Genomic DNA, 12,527 nt, shown 5'->3' on the forward strand with positions numbered 1-12,527 from the left:
TAGACTAGACTATAGACTAGACTATAGACTAGACTATAGACTAGACTATAGACTAGACTATAGACTAGACTATAGACTAGACTATAGACTAGACTATAGACTAGGGAGATACGACAAAAAATATCAAAACTTAGTTTAAGTGTTTGTAGTTTGTTGTTTACCATTTGCCTGTAGATCTTGGGTTTGCCAACGTTTTGAGAGCTTTAATTTTGTATTTTTATTCATTCCATAAAATTGAGTTATGACAATATGATTAAATTAGAAGTCATTTCTCTACCCCGAAGGTTCCTTAATAATATAAAATTAAAGTTATAACTTTTTTAAAATTTATTCTCTTCAAAATTCCAAATTTTCTTTCAAACTCTGCACTTTAAAACTTCATCTATTTTTCATGTGATTTTTGTTTTTTTTCTTTTGGTTTTTTTCCTTTCATTTTATCCTACCGCCTTAAAATTTCTCAATGTAGATTCTCGTTTGAATGGTTTAAATGTTAATACCTCAAAAACACGACCTCGTATACCAACTCCTGATGTTACCAAGGAATCTTTGGATAAAGATATGTCAAATGGTAATATTTGTTTTAAATTTTTTATAAGCTTTACAATAGTATCACGTATTTTAAGCACTTAAATTGAGATAAAAAAAGAAATTATTTTTATTAAAAAATCCAACAAATATCCAAAATCAATGCACTTATTTATAGCAACCAATGCAAATACAGCGGTTATTATGGCACCACCATTAACTACACAAACCACTATGTATCCTTATACAAGCACAACAACAAATAATGGTCAAGATGGTCAAGTTTTGGGCACTTTATTATTATCACCGATTAAAGAAATGGATAGTTCATCATCAAATAATACTTTGATTCCAGGACATCCGAATACGGCGGCATTGGCCCAGGCAGTATTACCAACAAATTTAACGAATTGTAAGTTACAAAAACCTTCATATTCTTAAATAAAAGAAATTGTAATAATTTGAATTGAATTATTTTTGCAGCCATTCCTGTCACCACTAATATAACAACTTTATCTTTCCCCTTTACGGTCACCACCAGTCCCACGGACACCTCAGCTACTTTAAATATTCTACCCATTTCCACCTCTCAAATACCCACTATTACAACCAGTTCATCCAATTTTGATGCCAATGATGTTATAACCAGCATACCGGTTTCTCTGTCTATACAACGTTCACCCTCAGCGGTATCGATAACCGATTTGAATTTCAACGATAAACTGGATAACAATAATACCACCGCCACCGCTTTATTATCGGTGAAACCTTTAAATGGTGGTTCTAACATATCGCGTAATAATAGTTTTAATGGCAATTTAAATATAAACATATCCGATTCATATCTATTAGAACGTAGACATTCTATGCGTTCAGAGGGACGTCCCGAGGACTCAACGGACAGTAATTTGCAGAATAATGCCACAGCAACGATAACTCTCAATACGAAAGATAATAAAAATCCTACAAATACTACTAATACCACTACCGCAACATCGGCACCTTCAACGTTAGCTAAACGTCCGCCAGAGCCGAAAACTGGAGAAGTTTATGTTTAACTGTAAAAATATTCAAAAGAAATTTAAAAATTTAGAAAAAATTATATAAAAACTAAAGCCATGAATCCATCCATTTTAATTTAATTTTACATTAAAAAAAAAAGGCAAAAAAGGTTGTGACATGAATCTTAAATTATTATAATATTTTTTTTTTTGTAAAGAACTATGTATTTTAGTCTTTAAATATCCTTGAAAAGGATTATAGTGTTAAATAATTTGTATATGTTACTATATAGAATGTCTGTAATAATAAAGTAAATTATATATATTTAGAATAAGAAATCAAAGATGATGTTTATATATATGATGCAAAGGAGATTTGTTAAACGAGTTTTAAAAATCGAAATAAGAGTGAGGTTCTCACTGCATTCACTTTATCTAATTTTAAAAGGATTAAGCTAATCTGAATCCAAATATAACTATATATTTAACACATCAGGGTTTCCAAATATATGACCTATAGTTTGAAAAGTCCCAGTTCTTAGCCGGGTTTGAGACCATTATAAATATTAAATTTCGTTAGCTTGAAACTTCTAGTCCTCAAGTCCCCAGTAAACGATTTCTAACAATTATTCTGAAAAAAATTTCTCAGCGTTTAAAGGCCCCAAATATTGCTCTCTGATCCAAACTAATAAAAACAAGTAAGAAATTTTAATCGGGCGAGGCCGACCATATAATACCTTAACTCAGATATACTTAAGCCGTTTATTGTTAAATAAAATTGTGGACGTTTAAGTGAAATTTTGATGAGGGGCTTTTCATAGGTGCTAGGGTCATATGACGTCCTTGCGGGGGTCATGAAGTCTAGTATAGAACTTGGGTTTGCAGCCTTTTGTACATATATTAGTATACCAAATATAATTATGAACTTAAAAGCCGTATTCGCGGGAACATTTGTATGGGAGCTAAGTGAAAAAATGGGCCGATGTTACCTAATTTTACCTAATTTTATTGAATTATCTCCAATATTGCGACCTGTAGTTTAATTACTAGATACACAAGCCCTTTTCGTGGGTACAGTTGTATGGGGGCTAAGTGACATAATGGACCGATCTTAACCATTTTCAATAGGCTTCGTCCCTGGCACAATAAAATATCATATACCAAATTTCATTGAATTATCTTCAAATTTGCGACCTGTAGTTTAATTACAAGGTTAACATGGACGGACATAGCTAAATCGACTAAGAAAATGATTCTGAGATGGGTATAGGACCAATATTATTGAGCGTATCAAACATCAGCACAAACCCAATATACCCTTCCCACTAAAGAAGTGAAGTAATTGAACTAACAAGAGCTTCAACTTGATTGATTGTAGAAGATATTCGAATATCCAAGACATTCCTTAAACGTTCCACATATCACCAAATAGATTATTAAAGAGATATACAATAATAGATCATTTAAGAAATAGACTTCAACTGGATTGAAAATTGAACTTTTTCTAAATCCAAAAACCCAGATAATTGGTATTTCATGTGCTTCTCGATCCAAAACATTTACTTATATTAATCAACTTTCAATTATAATTGTCTTAAGCCCTCTATTCATTAGTTAAGGGAATCAAGTGAGGTTCTTCGTATAAAATCAAAATGATCGTTGATACCACAGCCTTGTTATGAGCTCTTTATGTGTAGTTACCAAGACCGAATGGAATGTCATCAAAATTCAGATCTCAAAACCGAAGAATATTTATCGCTACATAGAAATTTGGATGCAATCAAACATCCTGTCTATATATCATGAAATACCAAAATAAGATCATACATATTATTTACATACATATCTATGTACATGGAAAATATACTCTATTTCTAAATCAGATATAAAATGACAGATATAGGAGTCATTATCAAATGTATGTATACCAGAGACATTTAAAATGCTAAACAAGAACATCGGACCGATCGCATACAAGAGACAGAATTTAATCTCATATAGAATATCAAGGTTATGCGAAAAAGAGAAAATAAACATAAAAGTCGTGCAATAATGTAAGCATAAACATGGCTCCAATAGAGATTAACATATTTACCTGCTTCCAATATGCAATTATTCGATATCAGCTTAGAAAGGTTAAATCTAAGCCTTCATAATCTTTAAAAAAACCTTAAGAAAATATTCTTATAGAGATTATCATTGCTATTCAGGAATAAATAAAAACAGTCAGTTGTAATGATAGAAACTTCAGTGCCCGCTCCCAAAACAATTGGCACTATACACCAAAATAATTCGAAGTTCAACGACCAGCGATTTTCCACTCAACAAGACTGACTTAACACGTTACAACAACTTATATCCGATGGTTAGTAGTTAACAAAAAGTGAATGAGAAGCCTCCTCTGAAGTAGCAACTTCGATGCTTATATGATATACTTAAGTAAGTATGAACTACATATTCAGAGTGGACTCACATTATAATGACCATAATATACAAAACTGGACGATGCGATTCAGATGAATGTTGTAAGGAAAGGACAATGTAACTCTAAAAGCCGTAATACACGGTTGTGAGATCTTACAACGTTATCAGCAAATAGTTTAGAAATGTAACAATCGTCTGAACTTGCAATTTTTCTTATGCAACGTTGTCTTAAAAAGCATTACTGACAATATTGCAAGACAAAATTTGTAAGTTTACACTGTTATTAGACATTTTCTGCACATTTTACTGCCAACGTTGTAAGATCTTACAACCATGTATACATAGCATAAGAATCTTTCATAAGATTCAAATATCATTGAAATTATGTTATTACAGATCTTAGATCTCTCAGTAAGAAAGAAGTAAGAAAGCTGAGAAAATTTTAAATGTAAAGCAGCGCACAACATGTCTAATATAGACCTAGTTGTATTTCTTTGGATCTCTAGACATTCACGCTGTATCCTAAACACACTGTATTTGTTGCATCTCTATTATTAATTTTGTTCTAAACTGAGGTATATATACTTCAACCCAATTTTTGCAATTTGTGCAAAAATTAAAGCCGACCATTTTGAATTGACAGTGTTGATAACCTATTTAACTTCGAAAGAATTGTAGACCCTGTAGGGTTAGGAATGAAGTCGAAATACTTTATGTGAACACCTACCTTTACGACCTTTTTCACGGTAGTCTTTTCATCCGCTGGGTGAGTAAAAAGTAACAACACACCACTGCCCCTTTGAGTATCTTACACGCAGGTTTACGTATATGGATGTCGGGTCCATTATACATGCACTTTGCACTATGCACTCGAGCTATCATATCTCTCGTTGGGGAAGAGAGAGAAACCTTATTTGTAGCCCAAACACACTACTAAGATGGCTCTGTTGATTCCGCAACAACACATAGGGGATGTCCTTGGTAGTCCGAAACACGGATCTTTTCAATTAACAAGACTTTATGGTTCTGAAATACCCATTGTAATAAGTTGAGCATGTTTTAGAGTAAAAACCAACGCAGTAAACCATGTAGGAAAATAGCTGATAAATTAAAGAAAGCGCAGTGACGTTCTTTCATCAAACTCCATTAAGTTAAGCACATCAAATAAATTTTATAGACTCCACCTCTTATACCCAATCTTAGCATTATAAGCTCAAATCTAATATTTTATTAATCCACAGTCATGCTCTGTGATTTGTACTGCTCCTACAATCTAGAAACTATCTACTATCTAGAAACCTCAACCAACTGACCGGAAAAGACATAGCGAACAACTGGCCACCCATAGTACCAGATATGTGGTGCTCCTTTTCAAATCATCCAAGCACAAGCCATGGAATGAAATGTAAACATCAATTTGTTGTAGCGGCAGACTAGAGGTACTGGTAGCATCTCCTTATCATGGGATTGCAATACAATAAGATATGGATGTTACATCAAGGAAACATGACCCGGTGGGTAGGTTTGGTAATGTTCGAGACTAGAATGTTATGCTCACAACACTTTGCTTTATATTATCTCTTACTTTTATCCTGGAAATGGGTTGATTCTGTTATAGCTAAAGCAATTCAATAATCTAGTTAGGAGGTTCATGCCATCCCTTTTTTACCTTAGTTTTATTCCGCGCAAATTTTGTTCTGTGTCAGCGGTGGACGACCTCTAAGTACGACATTGGTGTTGTGTCATACAACCGTTTAATAGATGACGGACGTCTTTATTAATGTCGTCTGAAGCTGCCATAGGCAAGGACTGGTCTTTCGAATACTGCAGATCATTTCTGGCATGCCTCTTAGGGTCATCCAAAGGTTTAGTGTTAAAGTTGGGATAACTTTCTCGGTAAAATCCGCGGAAAAATGATATAATCAACTTGACTTTGTGTTTCTTGACTTGTAGGTCATTGTTCTCCTAGCTGTAGGCTTAGCTTCCGAAGTAATTTGTTAATTGTCTTTAAGGCAATATTTTGAAAGCTTTCTATTTTACTTCTCAGAATTTCACTGAGCAAACTAGAGCGAACTGGAGCAGCATAATTAACTACTAGCCACTTCAAGTTTTTATTTATCCATAACCCAAATACTGCCGATCAGAGGACCTCAACATGACATTGTGTTTCTTGACAGGGAGGTCATTGTTTTCCTAGCTGTAGGTGATGTTCCGAGATAATTTGTAAGCAGCCCTTAAGGCAGCATTTTGACTGCTTTCTCCTCGGAATTTCACTGAGCGAAGTTGACCGGAGTTGACTGGAGTAGCATCACCTACCACTAACCATTATAAGTTTCCTTTATCCATAACCCAAAAACTGCAGACCAGAGCGTTGAAGACCTTGTTTTTACTTCGCAATATGTGCGTGATTGCCCAAAGGTTGTAAGGGAGTTCGGGAAGTAAATAGGCTGTTAAACTATAGTGAGCACTAAGTTTGGATGGAACATGATCGGAATCTGAACTTTCTTTGTCTGTTTAATGAATTATTATGTTAAGTTTATATATAGTTGAGAACTACTTCCGTCACTCATTACATATAATTAGGGGCCAATGAGATCAGTATTTACTTGGTAATAAAAATTTTTGCTGAGTAATTTAATAACGACTTCTATAGGTTAACTAATGAACATTTAAAGTACAAAGACGTCAAAATTTTCCGACTCACCAAATTTTTTGAATTGATCATAAATTAGTTCTTAAAATAACCCCGACCCTGCGTAACAATATTAGAATATAAAATATTTAAATATTTAGTTAATTTTTGGTCATCGCTTATAATATGAACAAAAGTCTAAACTAATAAAATTTTCAAAAATTAACATATTTAGTATTGATTGATTGGTTGATTGATTACAAAATCTACGAGTTATGATCGCACAACTAAAGAAAGGGTCAATTTGCTGATTGATCTAAAATAAAAGTGAAACAAATCAAAGTTAATAAATGACACTTCACAGAAAAATGAGTTTTCGACTTAAAGACTCGCATAATATGAGCGATCTTTTTTGCTTATGAACATGAATCTGAATGCCAAATTTGCATTATCGTTTAATGTGTAATATGATCTCTTAAATGAATTTCTAAAATAGTTTACTCTTTTAATGATATTTAATAGTAATGTAAAACTACACCAAGAGTAAAAAGAATAAGGTTAAGTTTGGAATAATCTTGAAGAATATGCTTAAGTCATATTCAAAAGTATTATTATATTTACGAACATGACAGTACTTTCACAACTACTACGATCAAATCGTGAGCAAACCCAAACTCACTCACCACCCATTTTCAATTAACGCTCAGTGCGTTTCTACGACATTTAATTTACAAATGAATGCAAATCAATTAAAAATTTTCATACATTCAGTTTTTCATGCTGTTCAACGTTTTGTGAGATCTTGATCTGTGAACATTTAATTTAAACATGATCATTTATAGAATAGTTCTCAGTTGGTGTTGAAGTGTCGTGTCGTGAAAAACTTTTTAAGCCATCTCTGGGAAACGTCAAAGAAAAGAATATAAAATATTGAAATTTAAACATTTTAAAGGATATGCGAATAAAATAAAGGATTAAGTGATCGTGTAAATAAAAATTACTTAAAACGAATCCTTACAAAAGTAATTACAACAAAAGAAATTTAAAATACTAAATTATATTGAAATAAAAATAAAACTAGTTTTTAAAGGACTTTTTTTAGATATCGTTAAATCTTTTAATGTAAAAGTGAATTATTTAAGAACTCTTTGGAACTTACGTTTATGATTCCACTTTGTGAAATTTCTAGTACCGTTACGTCAATCGGGATTTAGTGAGAATACTCAGACGATCTTCGACTTCACCCGAATTAAACCCGTGGGTTATAAAGTTAGACCTGGTTCACACTGGGAAACTTTTGATTTTGTGTGTGGGAGATAGAGATGGTTGATTTTCTTTCTCTTTTTCTCACACACAAAAATAAAAAGTTGCCAAAAAAAGTTTCCCAGTATGAACCAAGTCTTAGGCTCAGTAGTCATGAAGATTTTGTAATACCTCTGCAACCTTCTTCATGAAAAAGACATTTTCAACACTTATATCTCAGTTTACACTCTTTAAAAAGTGAAAAAATTCACAAAAAATGTGATTGTGAATTGATCTTAAGAAATTGTTATCATTATATAACAAACTTGTCGTTATTATAACGTGTAAGGCCAAAGCATGAACAACTTTAGAAATGATATCTCGAAAACCTAATAAGAAAATCTAAGATTCAGATTCGATGCAATTTAAACCTTTAGAAATAATTTCCGAAGTGATTTCTAAAGAATTAATTTGCGCCGAATCTGTATTTTAGAGTTTCATATTAGGTTTTCAGGATATTACTATTAAAGTTTTCCATGTTTTGTCCTTAGACGTTATAATGACAAGTTTGTTATATCATCATATAGTCCAACTCTTTGAGGCTTAAAACTCTGTCATCTCTTTCCGGTTCTTCGAGATATGTTAACCAAAGGTTTTTGGTTCAAAATGTTTTGATCTTTCTTAACTGGATGCACAAGATCACAATAGATGTTTGTTATATCATCTGATAGTCCAATCAATTGAGATTTGAAACTCAATTATCTCTTCCCGCTTCTTCAAGATATCTTAACCAAAACAACTATAGATTTTAAAAACCAGACGTGAAAATTCGGATTTAGCCTGATTTAATCTTTTAGCAAAGTTTTTTGGTTAAAAATGTTTTGATCTTTCTTAACTGGATGAACAAGATCACAATGGATCTGATCTGAACTCTCTTCCTGGTTCTTCGAGATATTATAAGCAAAAAACCTATATATATTAAAACCAGACGTGAAGATTCGGATTTAGCACGATTTCACAATACGCACACGTACAAGATTGTTCATCCCGTAAAAAGCGAGATTGTCATTAAAGGCCCATATTTGTATCGATATGTTATCAAAGGTTTGAAAAGTCATAGTCTTTTTCATACAAAACTTGGCGAAGAGTATTTTAAATTTCCCAAAATATTTGGTATTGACAGATTAACCATTCCATTTTTGCCCATTCGTCAATCATATTCGAGAATGTTACTGTTTCACTAGCATTATATCGTTTTCTCGATACCTTGATACCGTAACCAAATAAATATTAGTTACTATCGGCAAACAAGAAAGATTTTTTTATTTTTAACAAGATCTTATAGCGAATTAATTACTAGCCTTTGTTTCTTGGCCCTGTGAGTTCTGTACTAATGAAATATAATCAATCTTTTTGCGCCAGCATTTCGTGCAAGTAAGAGTGTTCAGTTTGCAATAAAATAATACTATTCATATTCCTAATAAGATCAAAAAAGGCATTGAGTCTTCCTATTTAATGTTCAATGCAAAAATGTTCCATGTCGACCGAACACTCTTTTTTGTCCAAGAGTTACTGTTTTCTTGTGCATTATGTACAATAATCAAAGAAAAATTTTTATGATCTACTAAAGTCATTGTCCTTTCGCACAAGATATAGCTGACATATCTTAAAAGTGGTAGTAGCTGAAAAGTTCCTCTAATTTTGTCGAGTTGGAGATGATGTGCGATTCTGCAGCCTGGTAATAATCTATTTCATTTTGTCCAACATCTAGTTTCTATTTTATTTCCAATTTGTTTTAATAGAATACTTTCGTATTCTGAAATCCACATCTAGACAAACTGATTTGGTTCAAAGACCGATTAAAAAAGCATTCAAAACTTATGAAATACTTTAAATGCTTTGAAAAATATTCCAGGCATTTGAACAAGAATAAGGAACAAACTATTTCATGTATAGGAATCAAGATCAGTTTGATAAATTGTTTCCTGTATTAGATCAGGGAGTAAAATTCCAACCCGCCGCATTCGATTTGTGAGCTTTGTTATAAATTATAGTCAAATTCCCGGAAAGTTTTTGTAGCGTATATTTTCAACTGAAAACAATAGAGAGGAAAAGTAGAGGATAATAAATTTTGATATTTACATTGAGATATATATCTGAGAAACTATTAGAGTAAAAATCTACAAAATTTAATTGATGAACTTTGACATTCATGTGAATATTCAGAAAACAACTGGCGGGCGTAAAGCACCCCCCCCATTATAAATGAAATACAAAATTTCGTTTATCTGTGAAACTAATAGAACAAGATTCTTCAAATTTTGCAGGAAGACCTTTTTGGACTATAGAATAGTCTATAGTCTGGACTATAGAATAGTCTATAGTCTGGACTATAGAATAGTCTATAGTCTGGACTATAGAATAGTCTATTGTCTGGACTATAGAATAGTCTATAGTCTGGACTATAGAATAGTCTATAGTCTGGACTATAGAATAGTCTATAGCCTGGACTATAGAATAGTCTAATAGCCTGGACTATAGAATAGTCTATAGTCTGGACTATAGAATAGTCTATAGTCTGGACTATAGAATAGTCTATAGTCTAGACTATAGAATAGTCTACAGTCTGGACTATAGAATAGTCTAATAGCCTGGACTATAGAATAGTCTATAGCCTGGACTATAGAATAGTATATAGTCTGGACTATAGAATAGTCAATAGTCTGGACTATAGAATAGTATATAGTCTGGACTATAGAATAGTCTATAGTCTGGACTATAGAATAGTCTATAGTCTGGACTATAGAATAGTCTATAGTCTGGACTATAGAATTTTCAAATTCTACGGAAGAACTTTGACATTCATATAAAAATTTAGGGAATAACGGTCGGACCATCAATGGGGTCTTGGCATCTCCTATATGTATCATAACAAAATTTCGTTAATCTGAGAAATTATTACATTAAAATCAACGAGTACATTAAAATCTTATTAAACATCCGCAGAAATTAGCAAATTGTAACTAATTATACATCTGGAAAACTATTACAGTTAGAATCTTCAAAATTTTTTTAAGTGGGATCTCGTTGACTTAATTGCACGACAACAACAACAGTGGACTTTCTTAATATTTATTTCAATTCAAAATTAGTCTTTTAAACTAGTATTTATATTAGTGAAATAAATAGTAACCCTTGAGGCTCGAGAGCTCATAGTTCTTGAGTGAATTCCTGTATTGCTTTAACGTTTCATAAAAAGAAGATGACAACCTTTCTCTTCATAAGACGAGTTGCTATTTTGAGCATTATTTTCTTAAAATCTGATTTAAAACGATTTAAGTATAAATTGAAAAATAAAAAGAAAAATTTTTCACATTTTTCTTAATTTATTAAAATGTAATTTCCATAGTTGTATCAATTTAGATATAGATATATACCTGAAAAGAGCAGAAAGTGATTAATTATAAAGTTTACTAGTTTTGAAAGATAAATAAGAATTTCAAAAGTTTTTTTTCTTTAAACATTAATCTAAACTAATATGTTAATAGGTACTTAAGCTGTTCCACTTTAAAATTGAAAAATAAGATTAATTAAACAAAAAAATAATCCAAAAAGCTTAAACAAAGTAAAAAAAACAATATTTTAACCCAAAAGGTCACATAAAACAAACTAAATAAAAAACAACATCAAACAGCAAATGAAAATTTAATAAAATACATTTCAGACACTTACAAAATAATTGATCATTCACATCAAACAGACATACTACAAACATAACTACGTAAGACATACATACACATGCTTATATACATGTATGTCCATAAAGTTTAATTAAATTAACCTCTTCTTCTTGAAAAAATAAAACAACGAAAGAAAAATGTGTTCAAAATTATGATATTGAATATTTGAAATAATTGAATTACAAAAAAACAAATACAATAATTGCATTATTTTTTATAAGTTATGTGCATTTCTTTTATAGATTCATAATGGATCGTGAGGATTCGTCGGTATCGAAATCCTCTTTGGATCATCCTATGGCTGAGGGTTTAGAACCCTCTAAACCAGTTACATTTTGGCGTTTATATCGTTTTTCAACACCACTCGAAGTATTTCTGTTATTTATTGGTTTTATAATGTCAACCATTAAGGCTCTGACCTTACCGGCTGTGGTTATTATATATAGTGAATTTACTGCCATGTTGGTAGATCGTACATATCGCAATGGTACCAGTTCAGAGACATATGCTTTACCATTGTTCGGAGGTGGTAAGACACTGTGAGTATTGATAATGATAACCTGCCTGTAAGACTGGAGATCGTGGGTTAAACTCCCATGAGATACACTCGTAAAGAAGCGCACAAGAGGTCCTATCGACAACAGACCAATATGTATGATATAACATACGACCATCATAACAACTATCTAACTAGACTTAAGTCTATACTAGACTACAGACTGGATTATAGACAAGACTACAGACTAGACTATAGACTAGACTACAGACTAGACTATAGACTAGACTATGGAATAGACTATAGACTAGACTATAGACTAGACTATAGACTAGACTATAGACTGGACTATAGACTATACTATAGACTAGACTATACACTAGACTATAGACTAGACTATAGACTAGACTATAGACTAGACTATAGACTAGACTATAAACTAGACTATAGACTAGACTATAGACTAG

General features: G+C 32.0%; 2 protein-coding genes across 3 annotated transcripts in view; both read left to right on the forward strand.

Annotated features, from left to right (window-relative positions):
• The window catches only part of LOC111676671, a 41,607-nt gene extending 39,742 nt beyond the window's left edge, over nt 1-1,865 (forward strand). The window contains exons 8-10 of the mRNA XM_046952471.1: nt 340-568; nt 704-937; nt 1,009-1,865. Coding sequence (XP_046808427.1) covers nt 340-568; nt 704-937; nt 1,009-1,583 — 1,038 coding nt within the window. The 3' untranslated portion in view covers nt 1,584-1,865. The remainder of the gene's footprint in view (nt 1-339; nt 569-703; nt 938-1,008) is intronic.
• A 5,575-nt stretch (nt 1,866-7,440) lies between these two features.
• LOC111676690 (multidrug resistance protein homolog 65) overlaps nt 7,441-12,527 on the forward strand; it is a 10,983-nt gene continuing 5,896 nt past the window's right edge. For both annotated transcript variants that reach the window (XM_023437662.2, XM_046952246.1), the window contains exons 1-2: nt 7,441-7,604; nt 11,807-12,103. In XM_023437662.2, coding sequence (XP_023293430.2) covers nt 11,814-12,103 — 290 coding nt within the window. In that variant the 5' untranslated portion in view covers nt 7,441-7,604; nt 11,807-11,813. The remainder of the gene's footprint in view (nt 7,605-11,806; nt 12,104-12,527) is intronic.

Source organism: Lucilia cuprina, chromosome 5 (assembly GCF_022045245.1).
Source record: "Lucilia cuprina isolate Lc7/37 chromosome 5, ASM2204524v1, whole genome shotgun sequence".
Taxonomy (NCBI): domain Eukaryota; kingdom Metazoa; phylum Arthropoda; class Insecta; order Diptera; family Calliphoridae; genus Lucilia; species Lucilia cuprina.